The 16496-nt window shown below is 41.1% G+C and overlaps 1 protein-coding gene across 3 annotated transcripts in view; it reads left to right on the plus strand.

Annotated features, from left to right (window-relative positions):
- TSPEAR (thrombospondin type laminin G domain and EAR repeats) overlaps positions 1-14449 on the plus strand; it is a 171289-nt gene extending 156840 nt beyond the window's left edge. For all 3 annotated transcript variants that reach the window (XM_056535837.1, XM_056535838.1, XM_056535839.1), the window contains exons 10-12: positions 5868-6058; positions 11481-11582; positions 12969-14449. In XM_056535837.1, coding sequence (XP_056391812.1) covers positions 5868-6058; positions 11481-11582; positions 12969-13122 — 447 coding nt within the window. In that variant the 3' untranslated portion in view covers positions 13123-14449. The remainder of the gene's footprint in view (positions 1-5867; positions 6059-11480; positions 11583-12968) is intronic.
- The last annotated feature ends 2047 nt before the right edge of the window (positions 14450-16496 follow it).

Below are 16496 nucleotides of genomic sequence, written 5' to 3' on the forward strand. Positions count from 1 at the left end.
AAGCAATTCACCTGATCGAATCGCGGCGATATTCGCATTCGTTGCAAATTTAATTTTTCCTGTGAAATGAATTTTTCAGATTCGATTTGCTCAATCCTAGTCCCCACATACAGTGACCATATTGTGGTAGAAACTAGTAGCTGAGGATGAATTCTCTAGGCTCCTCTCTTCCTCTCACCCCACTACCTGCACTAATGACCCTTTCCCCTCACACCTTCCCCCTTCTCCAGTCCCCCCCCGCCACCCCCCCCCCACTGTCACCAATCACTTAACTAAAAATGTTAACCTTTCCCTCTCCTCGGGTATCTTTCTCTCCTCCTTCAAACATTCTGTCATAACCCTGGACCCATCCTGCACATCTAACTATCTCTAGAATCTCCTTTATTATTACTATTGAAACAGCTAAAACTCTCATTGTTGCTTTGATTTATTTTCGTCTTGACTACTGTAACTTGTTACTAATTCCCTTCTCTAAACTCTCCCCTCTTCAGTCCATCTTAAATGTCACAGCCAGACTCGACCTCCTCTCCAGTTGTTACACCGATTCCTCCCCCCATGTCTGTCACTACACTGTTCACTGATTCAGTCAAGAATAAAGTACAAAAACTTCACACTCACCCCTACATCTCCTCCCTCATCTCTGTCTACCATCCTTCACATGATCTCCGCTCTTCTAATAATCTAAAACTAACATAGTCTAATCCGAACTTCTCACTACTGTCCTCAAGACAGTACTTGTGCTGCACCAGTTCTTTGGAATGCAATAACCTAAACCCTCAGACTTGAAGGAGTTATCCACCATAAAGTGATTTTAGTACATACCTGCCAGACAGTATAATTCATGCTTAGAAAGGTTCTTTGCTTGTCTTCGGTCTAAATGGCTGTTTTATGAGATTACCATAATGCTGAGGATATCTTTTTGTGAACTTGGTATTTCCTGTTGGATTTCGTTCTCTAAACTACACATTCCATAGTTCCATAGTTTGTAAGTGTGAGGTCCCGTTCCTCCCTCCCACACATCAGCTACCCCACCGATTGAAACACAAATGAGTTGCATTCTATGCAAAAGACCAATGTTTTCTAACCAGGGTGCCTACAGCTGTTGCAAAATTATCTCTCTCCCATCCAGTGGTTGCTCCATCCACTGAAGCAAGACAGGCTCAATCTGATCACCTGACTAGGGATGTTACATCTCGATGCACTGCAACCTGGGAAAACCCGAGACCTTAGTAATTTTGTATGCTGTTAAAAATAAATAATGGGGTGAAAATCACAGAAGAATTACGAGACTACCGTCACACACAGGTACAGATACTATATTATGAACTACACTAACTTTACAGCCCCTGTAGCATATTCAAATAAAAAATACCCCTTTAAACCCAACATCCACAGTTTTAAACATGCCCTAAATACACATCTATTCATGTAGGCATAATACATTCCATAATTGGTCTTCTTTACTATCACTTTGCCCCCTTTTGAGACCTCTGGGTCTTAGGGATATCAAAAAGGTTATTTTCAGCAGTATTCACCTACACTTTATGCACTTTAAAAATTATTTGGTAACTGGTTCACCCACCTTCATGCAACCTACTCTATTTATAAAACATGACCATTGTCTCAATAAAGCACTTTCTGCCTTTTGTCTCTACCCCATTCCTCATAGTCTGTAAGCTCTTGCAAGCAGGGCCCTCACTTCTCCTGTTTGAATATTTAGTGTATAATATATGATACATGTCTTTATTTGTACCCCTAAATTTCAAAAAGTGCTGTGGAATCCATTGGTGCTATATGAATAAATATTATTTTATTCACTATCCCGCCTAGACCGCCATGAAGACTTCTCCCGACCAAGACATGACTGTTCCAGCCAAACATTTTAGGCTCCATTCTTCAGCACAACGCCTACCTCTAAACAAACCCCTCTTGTGTATTGCTCCACACAGTAAAAGTGCCCACTTTGTGCCGCCATATAGTTGTAGACCTCCAGTAATTCCAGATACCTCCAATTTCCAGTATTGAAGTCCTCCTGTTCCACTCTGCTTATCTCCTCTACTCTGGGTGTGACCTCATTGATGTTAGTGATTGGCAGCAGACGTACCTGTGCACAGCATATCTACTACTTTCATCATCTTACCCGGCAGCCACTGCTCTCAAAGTGGCCACGGTGCAAGCTGGCACTTTAAAATCAAGCAGGATGGGCTGCGGCCTCTTTAAGAGCAGTGGCCAGCAACCGCTGCATAAAAACCAGGACATCGTTGCATCCCAAAATATATTTTTTCAGGACGCAGGGATAGTGGTTCCAAATACTTGGGTTTGCCAATAAAACCAGGACATCTTATGGCCCTGTCTATACCTCAAGTGCAATACAGTGGTCCCTCAACATACGATGGTAATCCGTTCCAAACGGACCATCGTTTGTTGAAACCATCGTATGTTGAGGAATCCGTGCAAGGTAAAGTATAGGACAGTGGTCTACAACCTGCGGACCTTAAGATGTTGCAAAACTACAACACCCAGCATGCCTGGAAAGCCGTTGGCTATCCGGGCATGCTGGGTGTTGTAGTTTTGCAACATCTGGAGGTCCGCAGGTTGTAGACCACTGTTAGAGGAAGTTGTACTCACCTGTCCCCGCCGCTCCGGACTGTCACCGATCGTCACCGTTGCCCAGGATGTCGCCGTCCATTGCTGTCACCGCATCCCCGAGGTTTCCGGCAAGGCCTCTGCTTCCCCGGCATCCGCGCTTTCCGTTGCGTGCGCAGCGACGTGATGACTTCGATGGAGAGCGCCGACGATGCACAGGATCCCGAAGAGAACGCGCTGGAGCCCCGAGGACAGGTGAGTAACTATCACCGGAGCTCACGAGGCACCGTAAACGGCTATCCGGTGGCAGCTGAAACAGTCAGCGCTGCTGGATAGCCGTTTATGCGATGGCCCATAAAAAAGCATTGTATGTTGATGCTGCCTTCAACATGCGATTGCCTCTGAGAGGCCATCGCATGTTGAAATTATCGTATGTCGGCGCCATCGTAGGTCGAGGGGTCACTGTACAGCTGTGTGATTACCTCATCTTTGTATTACAGTGGTCCCTCAACATATGATATTAATTGGTTCCAGGAGAACCATCATATGTTGAAACCATCATATGTCGAGTACATATGTCTATGTAAAAATGGTAATTGGTTCTGGGGCCTCAGAACCATTGTATGTTGAATACATATCTCTATGGGAAACTGCTAATTGGTTCTGGGATGACCATTGTATGTGGAGTGTATGGGGAGTGTTTAACAAACCAGGGTGCCTCCAGCTGTTGCACAACTACAACTCCCAGCATGCATGTACAGCCATTGACTGTCTGGGCATGCTGGGAGTTATAGTTTTTTAACAGCTGGAGGCACACTGATAGGGAAACATTGATGTATGGGGTGTATAGTGTGTATATGTATTGTATGTGATGTGTGACATCGCATACAGTACTGTACAGTTCTTTAAATACCTTCAGGGGGGACAGAATGTCCTCCATTACGATCCTGCCAACTACAGCTCCTTAATAAAGGAAGGGGAGGGCAGCCAGCAGCTCATTGGATGCCTGCAGCAAGATGCTCCAGGCTATTGGCTATGGCTGCACTGGGGGGGCGGGGCTTACACGGAGCTCACAGTGGAAGCCTCCGTGAGTTAGCAGGACAGCATGAGAGTAACAGGAGGAAGAACGGGGCACACGGGGCACATTAAACAACTATCTGTCAGTTGCTGAAGTTGTCAGCGCTGTCAGATAGCTGTTTGTATGATGGCCCCGACACACAGCAGCATCATATGTCGAGGCTGCCTTCAACATACGATGGGCTCTGAGAGGCCATCATATGTTGAAATGATCATATGTCGAGGCCATCATAAGTCGAGGGGTCACTGTATATCTATATTTATTTTTACATATTTCACCAATTCTTTTTCGTTCCAATACTATGTGGAATATTGAACATTTGAAAAAAACTGTACTGTCACACAGCTATGTCAGTGGTCACCTCTGAACTTTACATGTAGCCTTAGGCATTAAGAATAACATGTAGCTTCAGTCTTTCCTGCCCCAGAACTTTGCACGTTGCTCTGACACTGTGCCTGGCATTTTTTGTGACAGGTGTTTGCTGTTAGCTACATAACTGGGACTGACAGGGTGATAATACGTCTTGCTTCTTGTCCTCAGTAGAACCAGTATGGTAAACACAATTTAAAAAAATACAGAATCTTGCAGAATGGAAAATGAAAAACTCCAATTTCAGAAGTGGTTGAGGCAGCTACTTTTAATATTGTAGAAGGGAATTCTAATGTTATATGTAAATTGCTATAGGTTAACATTAAACTTGCATTTCCACCTTAATTGAAGTGTGGGCTATTCTGACAGGTTGTTAAATATCTATTTGGTATATTCAGCTGTTTCTTAGTTATATCTGTCTTACAGAAATCTGAATGACAACCAGTATGTGTACAGCATCTACAGACTCTGTCACATGTGTTCAGTGTGAACCTGCTTTCATCTGTGAAGAGCACAGGGCACCAGTGGCAAATTGGCTAATCTTGGTGTTCTCTGGCAAATGCCAAACATCCTGCACGGTGTTGGGCTGTAAGCACAACCCCCACCTGTGGACGTCAGGCCCTCATACCACCCTCATGGAGTCTGTTTCTGACAGTTTGAGTGGACACATGCACATTTGTGGCCTGCTGGAGGTTATTTTGCAGGGCTCTGGCAGTGCTCCTCCTGCTCCCCTTGCACATAGGCAGAAGTAGCGGTCCTGCTGCTGGATTGTTGCCCTCCTAGGGCCTCCTCCACGTATCCTGATGTACTGGCCTGTCTCCTGGTAGCGCCTTCACTTCATGCTCTGGACACTACACTGACAGACACAGCAAACCTTATTGCCATAGCTCGCATTGATGAGCCATCATGGATGAGCTGCACTTCCTGAGCCACTTGTGGGGGTTGTAGACTCCGTCTCATGCTACCACTAGAGTGAAAGCACCGCCAGCATTCAAAAGTTACCAAAACATCAGCCAGGAAGCAGGAGAAGTGGTCTGTGGTCACCACCTGCAGAACCACTCCTTCATTGGGAGTTTCTTGATAATTGCCTATAATTTCCACCTGTTGTCTGTTCCATTTGCACAACAGCATGTAAAAATATTTTTTATTTTTTTATGAACTGGTGCCAAAAAGTTAAACAGATTTGTAAATTACTTCTATTGAAAAATCGGTGGGACCCCCGCGATCAGACATCTTATCCCCTATCCTTTGGATATGGGATAAGATGTCTTAGATTTATCAAAACCTGTCCAGAGGAAAAGTTGCTTAGTTGAACATAGCAACCAATCAGATTGCTTCTTTAATTTTTGAAAAGGCCTGTGAAAAATGTAAGAAGAGATCTGATTGGTTGCTGTGGGCAACTCAGCAACTTTTCCTCTGGACAGGTTTTGATAAATCTCCCCTATGCCTTTATATAAATGCCAGAACTTCTGCTGCAGAATTTCCACTGCAGGAATTGAAGTGACCGGGCAATTAATTTTTGCAGAATTTACTGCTAAATTTTCATGCAGAATTCCGTGCAGAAGTTCTGTTGTGTGAACATACATAGCCTTAGGATACTTTATTAAAAACTTCCCATCAATGTCATTGTAAAGGCCTTGGACATTAGAATCATTAAGCTCTTTGCATTGTGCTGCACATGGTGATATCTTAGAGAACCCTTTGGGGACCTTGTTCCTATTAGAGATAAAGAATATGCGGAAGGTAATAGAAACCAAACCTTGCGGCTATGATATGTCCTTAGGTCTGAATAATCCAGCCTTAGAGTGATAACATATTTCTTTTGACATTTTAGACCTTTGGAGCATCAGACTGGGAGTTTTTCAGAATTCAGGATCGCTTCTTTCTCGCGGTGGCCAACAGTCACAATTACACAGTGGGGATTAAAATGCAGAAAACCGAAGAATATGCCATCATCTCCACTATATATGAGCTGAACATCACTGCACAACAGTTTGTCAAGTATCAAGATATCCTCACTTACAGGTATTGTTTTGTTTTGGCTGTTTAGGCGCATGTAGATGTAAATAACATCTCTATTAGAAGCCACTGAAGTGCCAATAAACTCCAATCCAAATATTCCAACTCATGTCACTGCCATCCAACCATGTTTCAAGTGATGTTATTCTACTGGAATGGTTTCATGTTTCTAGGATAACTGTGACTGGTAGAAAAGGATTTTGTTGATTATTTTTAACCCCTTAAGGATGGATCAATTAATTACCTCAACCCCTTAAGGACATAGCGTTTTTCCGTTTTTGGACTTTCGTTTTTTCTGCTCCATATTAATGCACATCTTCTCTGCCCATTGAATTTAATGTTATTTCTGCTTTCCTGTTCACACTGCGGAAATTCTGCTAGAAGAATTCCGATGCTGAATTCCTTTCCACTTGAAGAAAGAACATGATCATTCTTTAAGTGGAATCCAATAGAAGTCAATGGTAAAAAAATTTTTTGTCCGACATTGTTTTCAAGCAGAATTCAAGCGGAATTCAAACAGAATTCAATTGGAATTTGAGCGGAATTCAAGTGGAATTCAGCAAAGTAGATTAAATAGCCTCCTCCTTCATTCCTCTTCATTTCCGCATGGAAATTCCGCTTGAATTCTGCTTAATGGAGAAGGCAACAATTTCCTGACCGAAATTATTCCTCGTGAATTCCTCAATGTGAACGCACAGATCACTGCAAAGCCATAGCTTTGCATTAATCAGTGTTATAGGCAGTCGATTGCTCAAGTCTGGATTTCAGGCTTGCAGCAATCAATCGCCATTCGGACGCGCAGGAGGCAGGTAAGGCATCCTTCTGCGTCCCAGCTGATTGGGACATCACGATTTTATCACGATGTCCCGATCAGCCCGACTGAGCTGCCGGGATGCTTTTACTTTCACTTTTAGACGCGGCTATCAACTTTGATTATTGCATCTAAAGAGTTAATGCCGGACATCTGCCGGAACAGCGATGTCCGGCGTTAGCCACAGGTCCTGGCTGCTGATAGCAGCCGGGACCATGCGGGTATGATGTGCGCTCAGCTACTGAGCTCGCTTCATAACCCTCCTGTGCCACAGCCCCGTATAAACCCGGCGTTCTGCGGCAAGGGGTTAAAGGGGGTACTCCGGTGGAATTTTTTTTTTTAATCAACTGGTGCCTGAAAGTTAAACAGATTTGTAAATTACACCTATTAAAAAATCTTAATCCTTCCAGTACTTATCAGCTGCTGTATGTTTCACAAGAAGTTATTTTATTTTTTAATTTGTTTTCTGTCTGACCACAGTGCTCTCTGCTGACAAATCTGTTCATGTCAGGAACTGTGTAGAGCAGGAGAGGATTGCTGTGGGGATTTACTACTGCTCTGGACAGTTCCTGACATGGACAGAGGTGTGAGCAGAGAGCCCTGTGGTCAGACAGAAAGGAAATTCAAAAAGAAAAGAACTTCCTGTGGAACATACAGCAGCTGATAAGTACTGGAAGGATTAAGATTTTTTTAAATAGAAGTAATTTGCAAATCTGTTTATCTTTCTGGCATCAGTTGATTTAAAAAAAAAAGTTTTCCACCGAAGTACCCCTTTACTGACCAGGCTCTTTTAAAAAAAAATTTTGATATGTGTCTCTTTAAATGGTAATAACGTTAGAACGCTTTTTCTGAGCAGAGCGATTCTGAGATTGTTTTTTTCATGACATATTGTACTTTATATAAGTGGTGCATTTTTTTGTTGACACATGAAGAATTTTTTGTGAAAAACTCATAAATATTGTGAAGAATTTTTTTTTATTATTTATTTTATTGTGTACACTGTGTGTGGTAAAATTGATGTCATATTTATTCTGTGGGTCAGTATGATTATGGCGATACCCATTTTATAAAGCTTTTTATGTTCTTTTTCCTTTTTCTGAGCAAAATTCTTTTTTCCCTGTTTTGTGTTATCATGTTCCGACAGACGTAACTTTTTAATTTTTCGTCTGATGCCATTGAGTGAGGGATTATTTTTTGCGGGACAAGCTGTCATTTTTATTGGTATCATTTTTGTAAAACATGCTACCTTTTGATCTTTTTTATTCCGCAATTTGTATTAAAATTGTCGAATTTTGCTATTTTTTTGTTGTTGTTTTTTTAACAGCGTTCACCGTGTGGGATAATTTACATTGTAGCTTTATAGTACACGTCATTATGGATGTGGCAATTTGTGTTTTTTTATGATAATACAGGCCTTCTATTGGGAAAGGGGCATTTTTTTTTTTTTTTTTTTTACTTCGTTCTTTTCCCCCCCACTTTTTACAGGCTATACTATGCTGCAATACCTTTGTACTGCAGCACGGTATGACCTGATCAGCTGCACACAGTACAGCTTGTGCAATCCAGCCTGTGGCTGGATCTCACAGGCTTCCGTAGCAGGCAGACAGGAGGTCATCATCTGACCTCCTGCTGCCATAGCAACCAACAGCGACCCGCAATCGTGTCGTGGAGCCGCTGTTGGTGAACAGGCGGTGATCCCTTTGTCACCTGTGATCAGTGCTGTGCTCAGATTGACTGCCGCACTGAATGGGTTAACTGTCAGGATCGGAGCACAGCTCCACTCCTGACAGCTGCGGCGGGTGCGCTTGCGGCACCGTGATAAGGAATGGACGTATATATACGACCATTTGCATTAAAGGGGTACTCCGGTGAAAACCTTTTTTCTTTTAAATCAACTGGTGGCAGAAAGTTAAACATATTTGTAAATTACTTCTATTAAAAAAATCTTAATCCTTCCTGTACTTATTAGCTGCTGAATACTACAGAGGAAATTCTTTTCTTTTTGGAATGCTCTCTGATGACATCACGAGCACAGTTCTCTCTGCTGATGTTATTATAATAATAATAACGCTTTATTTATTTATTGTTGTACTTAGTGGGATTTGAACCCAAGTCCCCAGCACTGCAAGGCAGCAGTGCTAACCACTAAGCCACCATGCTGCCCTTAGCATACATCTGCTATGCATGGTTGCTAAAATGGACAGAGATGTCAGCAGAGAGCACTGTGCTCGTGATGTCATCAGTGTTCCAAAAAGAAAGAAAATTTCCTCTGTAGCATTCAGCAGCTAATAAGTACTGAAAGGATTAAGATTTTTTAATAGAAGTAATTTACAAATATGTTTAACTTTCTGCCACCAGTTGATTTAAAAGAAAAAAAAAAGGTTTCACCGGAGTACCCCTTTAAGTCACGGCAAAAATGGACCTGTATATATGCCCATTTGTGGCAAGGGGTTAATATCCATTTCCTGCACCATTCTAAAACAATGTTATTTTCAATGTTACTGTTAGGACTTACACCAGGGTCAATATTGAATGCTTGCATTGTTGCTGAATCTACAGAACAGTCAGACATTTTTATTTTTGCTCATGAGGCAGATAAATGTTGCCCCAAAATGTAAAATGAGTATATTTTTATTGAACACTTTAAAGTGCATCTGTCACATCACATAAAAAAAAGATAATAATAATAAAAAAAAAAATATATATATATATATATATATATATATACACAGGGTGGGCCATTTATATGGATACACCTTAATAAAATGGGAATGGTTGGTCATATTAACTTCCGGTTTGTGGCACATTAGTATATGTGAGGGGGGAAACTTTTCAAGATGGGTGGTGACCATGGCGGCCATATTGAAGTCGGCCCTTTTTAATCCAACTTTTGTTTTTTCAATAGGAAGAGGGTCATGTGATACATCAAACTTGGGAATTGTGAATTTCACAAGAAAAACAATGATGTGCTTGGTTTTAATGTAACTTTATTCTTTCATGAGTTATTTACAAGTTTCTGACCACTTATAAAATGTGTTCAATGTGCTGCCCATTGTGTTGGATTGTCAATGCAACCATCTTCTCCCACTCTTCACACACTGATAGCAACACTGCAGGAGAAATACTAGCACAGGCTTCCAGTATCCGTAGTTTCAGGTGCTGCATATCTTGTATATTCACAGCATAGACAATTGCCTTCAGATGGCCCCAAAGATAAAAGTCTAAGGGGGTCAGATCGGGAGACCTTGGGGGCCATTCAACTGGCTCACAACGACCAATCCACTTTCCAGGAAACTGTTCATCTAAGAATGCTCGGACCTGACACAAAGTGGTGGTGCACCATCTTGCTATGGGTGTCAGGTCCGAGCATTCCTAGAGGAAGAGTTTCCTGGAAAGTGGATTGGTCATCGTGGGCCAGTTGAATGGCCCCCAAGGTTTCCCAATCTGACCCCCTTAAACTATTATCTTTGGGGTCATCTGAAGGCAATTGTCTATGCTGTGAAGATACGAGATATGCAACACCTGAAACTATGGATACTGGAAGTCTGTGCTAGCATTTCTCCTGTGGTGTTGCTATCAGTGTGTGAAGAGTGGGAGAAGATGGTTGCATTGACAATCCAACACAATGAGCAGCACATTGAACACATTTTATAAGTGGTCAGAAACTTGTAAATAACTCATGAAAGAATAAAGTTACGTTAAAACCAAGCACATCATTGTTTTTCTTGTGAAATTCCCAATACGTTTGATGTGTCACATGACCCTCTTCCTATTGAAAAAACTAAAGTTGGATTCAAAATGGCCGAGTTCAAAATGGCCGACTTCAAAATGGCCACCATGGTCACCACCCATCTTGAAAAGTTTCTCCCCTCGCATATTCTGATGTGCCACAAACAGGAAGTTAATATCACCAACCATTCCCATTGTATTAACGTGTATCCATGTAAATAGCCCACCTTGTATATATATATATATATATATATATATATATATATATATATATATATAGAAAGAAGGCTGGAGCAGCACTCTCACAAAAGAAGTTAAATCTGTGGGTGCAGGCAGTCTCAGGGACCCTGGTTCTGGGTCCAAAAGTTTGTAGAAAAAATAATGGCTGCTTATGTGTCTAGCTTCTATATTTGGCTCACAAATTCCTCTCTTCTGCTGCTCATTCTTTCTGATATCTACTGTTGAGAAAGGGGCATGTTCATGGGAAGCACAGAGCCTTCCCTCACTCACCATGCATTCACTTCCTCCCTGAGTTTGCTGTGTTGTGTTTCTTCTTCCAATAACTGTAGGCTGCTCTGTAACCCCCTCTTCTATGTTTTCATGCTGCAGTCTGTTATGACAGGAGTGAGCACAGAAGGGTGCTAGTCCTTCCCTCACTTCCTGGACTTTGTCCCAGCCTGTGCTTCAGCAGGAACAAAGATTATGGACAGGATTATGTTCAGGATGGTATGGGGCCCCTAGTAGTCTTTTTTTCATAAGCCATGATTTCTATAAAAATGAGATACAATTTCCTTATGAATTCTATTAGAAATGTTATTGTTTTGCCAAGATATACAACATATGAAATGTTTTTGAATGCGACTAATATCTTATCTTATTTTTTTTCAGTGCTGTTGACTGGGAGTTTTTTACACTTGGAGAAGACTATTTCCTAATTGTGGCAAATTCTTATGATGGTAATTCATTCTCTGTCAACAGCGTTATCTACAGGTTAGTAAAACGATTGCTCTCTGTCTCCAACAGACCTGATATTTATCTGTTGTATTGAGCCAAAATATGTCACATATGGGCAGGGAAAATTTTAAGTCCTACACATGCCCACAACCCCTGTCTTACTATTGCGTATCCACCCTAACTGACAGATTCACTACCACGAAGACTGTTCCTGCCTATCTACGTGCTGGGACTTCAGAGTCAAAATAACAAACTACTGTAAACTCAGTCAAAAGGTCAGGAAACGTCAGGAATAAAAAAAAAGGGTAAATATGCAATACAATACTCAAGGGAGATAAACAAACACACAGGATAGTCAACATGCCGAGAACCAAGAGGACAAATATAAGCCAAGATTCAAAACCAGTGAGAATATCCTAATACAAAGCCGGAGTCACAGAATACAAGGTAATCAAGAGGAATGCAGAAAGCAGGATAGAGAAGCGAGCTTCAGAAGCTATGTTCTTTCACAGGCCAAGTGCACTAGCGACTGAAGGCTAAAATAGGCAGCTGAAAAGGTGGGGTCACACAAAGCATCTGAATGCTAAACAGAAAGACCCACAGATAGGTCAGGGCGTAACCACAGCAACACAAGTTAAGCCACATCCTAAAAAGATAACTCTTCGGACCAAAACTGGGACGAGTCATTACATTATAATTGTATCTAACAACATTGCTAATATAAAGTATAAGCACCTTTATCCAGTCATATTTTATAAATTGTATCCCTATGCATCCACTGTAAAAAAAAACAATCTTACTATTAAAAAAGATATTGTAAATATTAGGCATGTAAATCATTTCTACAGTTTAGCAGTAGAATTTTTAGAAGTTATAACTAGTAATTGCATATGGCACGTTTACCATGGCTTGTCTAAACTGTGGCCAAGCTGTACTTTTGCACCAGGGTCCATGAACCTTGCTAAAGATTTATGCACATGGCGAAGCCCTTAAAACAAAGCCTGTATGGCTCCTTTATTATTGAGCTGCACAGACGCTGTACACTACTATAACGCAGATTGTAGCATTAATCAACTATTGCTTTGACCTACAGGAGTCTAGTGGAGCATGTCCCATTTTGTTCTATAGAGTTTGTATGGACTGAGACAGAAATAAAAAGAGTACTAAAGTGTGTTTTCTCCGTAACATTTCAGTATTTTAGCCTCTGTATAATGACTGCACCCTAAGGTGAACTTAGTTTAGTAGATCCTTATGGAGCCCCCATTTATAAATCATAGTTACAATACATATTTCTTAGTATAAAATAATTGGATAATACATATGTGTAATGTTTTTTATAACAACTTGGCATTTATGCAATGGTTTTTAGAGAATTGTGGGCACAAATGTTGAATCTATTGATCGCCCTTTTGGTATTCACAGGTGGCAGGGCTTTGAGGGATTTGTGGCTGTCCATTACTTGCCTACCTATGGCTGTCGAGATTGGGAAGCATTTAAAACCAAAAATGGCTCCTATATAATGTACTCCAGTGCTAAGGAAGCAACCGCAAGGGTACTGAAACTGAAGACGATATGAATATCGGGAAAGCGAAAAGTATAATAGTTCTCCATAGAAGATTTCGGGAACTGCTTTATAGCTACCACATATCAAATTTAAACATTACTGCTAAATCTTGAAAGAAAATATCCATGTTAAAGCTCATTGCATGTTCCAAATCGAATGCATGGTATCCCCTGGACAGAAAGATGTGGTTTTAGGTATAATTGTAAGGCTTTGTCCCCATACAACAGATTTATTGTGGAAATTTTTCATTTCATTTGTTTTATTTAAACAACCCAATTCAAATGTGTGGAACTATTTTTAGTTGCATAAAATTTAGCAAAAACTGCCATGTGTGAACATACCATTACAGGAAAAAATGTTTTGCAGTAACGTTTATTAGGGCCTGTCAAAATGCACCTGAAAAAAATATGAAAACCTAAGTTCTGAAAATAATACAATGAGTATTTGCCCAAAGTCGAGTAAGGTAACTGAGTCACCAACTAGTAGTAAAGGGTAGTGTATACCTTCCTGGTGGTGAACCAACAAATCCACAATGCAAGGCAGACAGCATACTGTGTGGGAATAGTATAGCGGTTGCCTAGGAAAGTCTTTAGGCCATCTTTACATGGGCTGATTATTAGGTGAATAAGCAATTCTAGGAACTCTTGTTCTCAATAATTGGACTGTGTAAAAAAGCAGTGCTCAGTCGACAAATGAACAAACACCCGTTCGTCTCCTGACTACATCTTTTTTATCATCATTATTGGCTGCACATAGTCCTGTATAATAGGTGTTATGCGGGTGATAATGAAGAATTTTAAGGACCACACAAATAATCAGTGATCGCTTGGTGAGGCCTGGCCACATGGTTGATCAAGCCTTGTTAAGGCTCTGTAAACAAGCACTGATCACCAAGATTGGTACTCATTTACTGTAGCTAGCATGTGTAAAGGCCTTTACCCAGCTATGGGTAATATTGACCCTACTCCTAGGTGAAGTGACAGCCCTAATAAGTTTGGCTTTGCTCTCAATCTGTCTCTCCCTAATACACTATAATACACCATAAGGAAACAGCATATCGCAGTGAGTTATACCGTTTCCATACTTTTTAGGGATACATTTGAATGCTTGAAGTACATATTCCAATCCTGCAATAAATCCAGTACAATGTGGTGCTGTACTTTTCTCTGTAATCCACTGTAGTATAGTGCTATCCATAACACAGCATCCACGGAAGCATGCCACAAATTATTCTATTGCATTCATATAGAATACAACAGAAAGAAAAACCTCTTCCTATATGAAATCAGGGGCATACAGGGGTGTAGTTTGGTTCCATTAAAGGGGTACCCAATTGGAATTTTTATTTTTTTTCTTCAAATCAACTGGTTCCAGAAAGTTAACAGATGTGTAAATTACTTCTAGTGAAAAATAGTACAGTACTTATCAGCTGCTGTATGCTCCACAGGAACTTGAGCAGTTATTTTCAGTCTGACCACAGTGCTCCCTGCTGACACCTCTGGCCATGTCATGAACTGTTCGGAGCAGGAGAGGTTTGCTATGGGGATTTGCTCCTACTCTGGACATGTCCTCACATGGACAGAGGTGTCAGCAGAGAGCACTGTGGTCAGACTGAAAAGAAATGCACAACTTCCTTTGCAGCATACAGCAGCTGATAAGTACTGGAAGAGTTAAGATTTTTAATAGAAGTAATGTACAAATCTGTTTAAATTTCCGAAACCAGTTGATTTATATAAAAAAAAAATTCCACTGGAGTACCCCTTTCCACAGGATACGGAATAAGTGTCTGATTGCGGAGGGCTTGACCACTGAGACCCTTACGATCTCCTGCACAGAGCCCCGGTTACTTACATGTTCTCGGAACAGAGCAGCCTCCACCTTCCTGGACAAGTGCAAGTGATGGCCCACTCAACCAATCACCAGCCACAGCGATGTCCCGCCTCAGCCGGCAATTGGCAGAAAAGGCCATCACTTGCATTTGTCTAGAAAAGTGGGTGCCGGAGTGCACCAAGGATGTGTAAGTAGCTGGGGCTCTGTGCAGGAGATCATGAGGGGTCCCAGCAGTCAGACCACCCGGGATCAGACGCTTATCCCCCATCCTGTGTATAGGGGATAAAAGTCTAAAAAGTTCAGATTCCTGGACTACCCCTTGAAGAATAATTAACAGTTTTGGTTATTACAGGATGAATTGTAAGTCAAATATGCGCTTTATAGTAGCCCTTGTATGCTGACTAAACTGGAAACGGAGACTAAACTGACAATTCATTGTGGAATTTGCCCAAATATGTACAGATATGAGATGCTGCACTTGACATTAGATACATAAGAATTCATTGTTTAAAAAAAAAAAAAACTTTTATCAGCATTGGTTTTGTATTGCAAAATCCAAATACTACAATGAAAATCAATGCACTTTTAATACAGTATATGCAATGCATTGAATAATAAGCTAATATTATAGCAAGACCGGATCACCTTTTTTTTCTCCATTTTGTAGTTAGATTTTGGTTCAAACTCTCACCATAGGTATGCTGGATAATTATATGCTCCTCTACTAAGCCATTGATGTTATCTGGATATACTTAGTCATCCTTGTTTAAAATTCCAAAGTAATGTATTATTCAAGAGAAGTAAGCTGGTTTTCTAATTATACATATCAGCTCAAAAAGCTTGTGATTTAATAGCCACGAGGAATGTGCAGCCACGAAGTATATCACCTCCAAAATTAATTCAAGAAGTCATGACTGTTACATACACTCCATCCAACAGTGCTGTATCTCTATGGGGGCATTGCTATAGGACAGCGTTCTCCAAACAGCATGAATGGCCAGGGGCATAAATATGGAGGGCACAGAGGTAGCAGTTGCATCAAAGCCCTGGTGACCTTGAAGATACCTCCATGCTGGGAGTTGCAGTTTTGCAACATCCGGAAGTCCATAGTTTGGAGACCACTACTATAGGAAGTGAAGACGCAGCGGTCATACCCAGAGGCGTAATGTGTAGGTTCTGGGCCCCGATGCAAAATCTGTAATAGGGACTCATGTCTACAACGTGCCATCTATAATATTGGTGTTTTCTTATGGGGTGGAGGTATCTTCACGGTCACCAGGGCTTTGATGCAACTGCTACCTCTGCGCCCTCCATATTTACACCCCTGGCCCTTCATGCCACATGGTGCCCAAAGGCCACATAATAAGACACCAAGTAATAAGGCACATGAAAGGTAGGGAGCCCTTTTATAAATTTCACATTGGGGCCAGTAGCTTTGTCGCACCTTTCTATTGTAGCCCTTTTGTCTTATTACCCTTATGATTACTTATTACCTAAATTAGTAGAAAACCGTATAACATAATATAGCTTGACACTGTTTAAGTAGCCACCTAAGT

Source organism: Hyla sarda, chromosome 8 (genome assembly GCF_029499605.1).
Source record: "Hyla sarda isolate aHylSar1 chromosome 8, aHylSar1.hap1, whole genome shotgun sequence".
Classification (NCBI taxonomy): Eukaryota; Metazoa; Chordata; class Amphibia; order Anura; family Hylidae; genus Hyla; species Hyla sarda.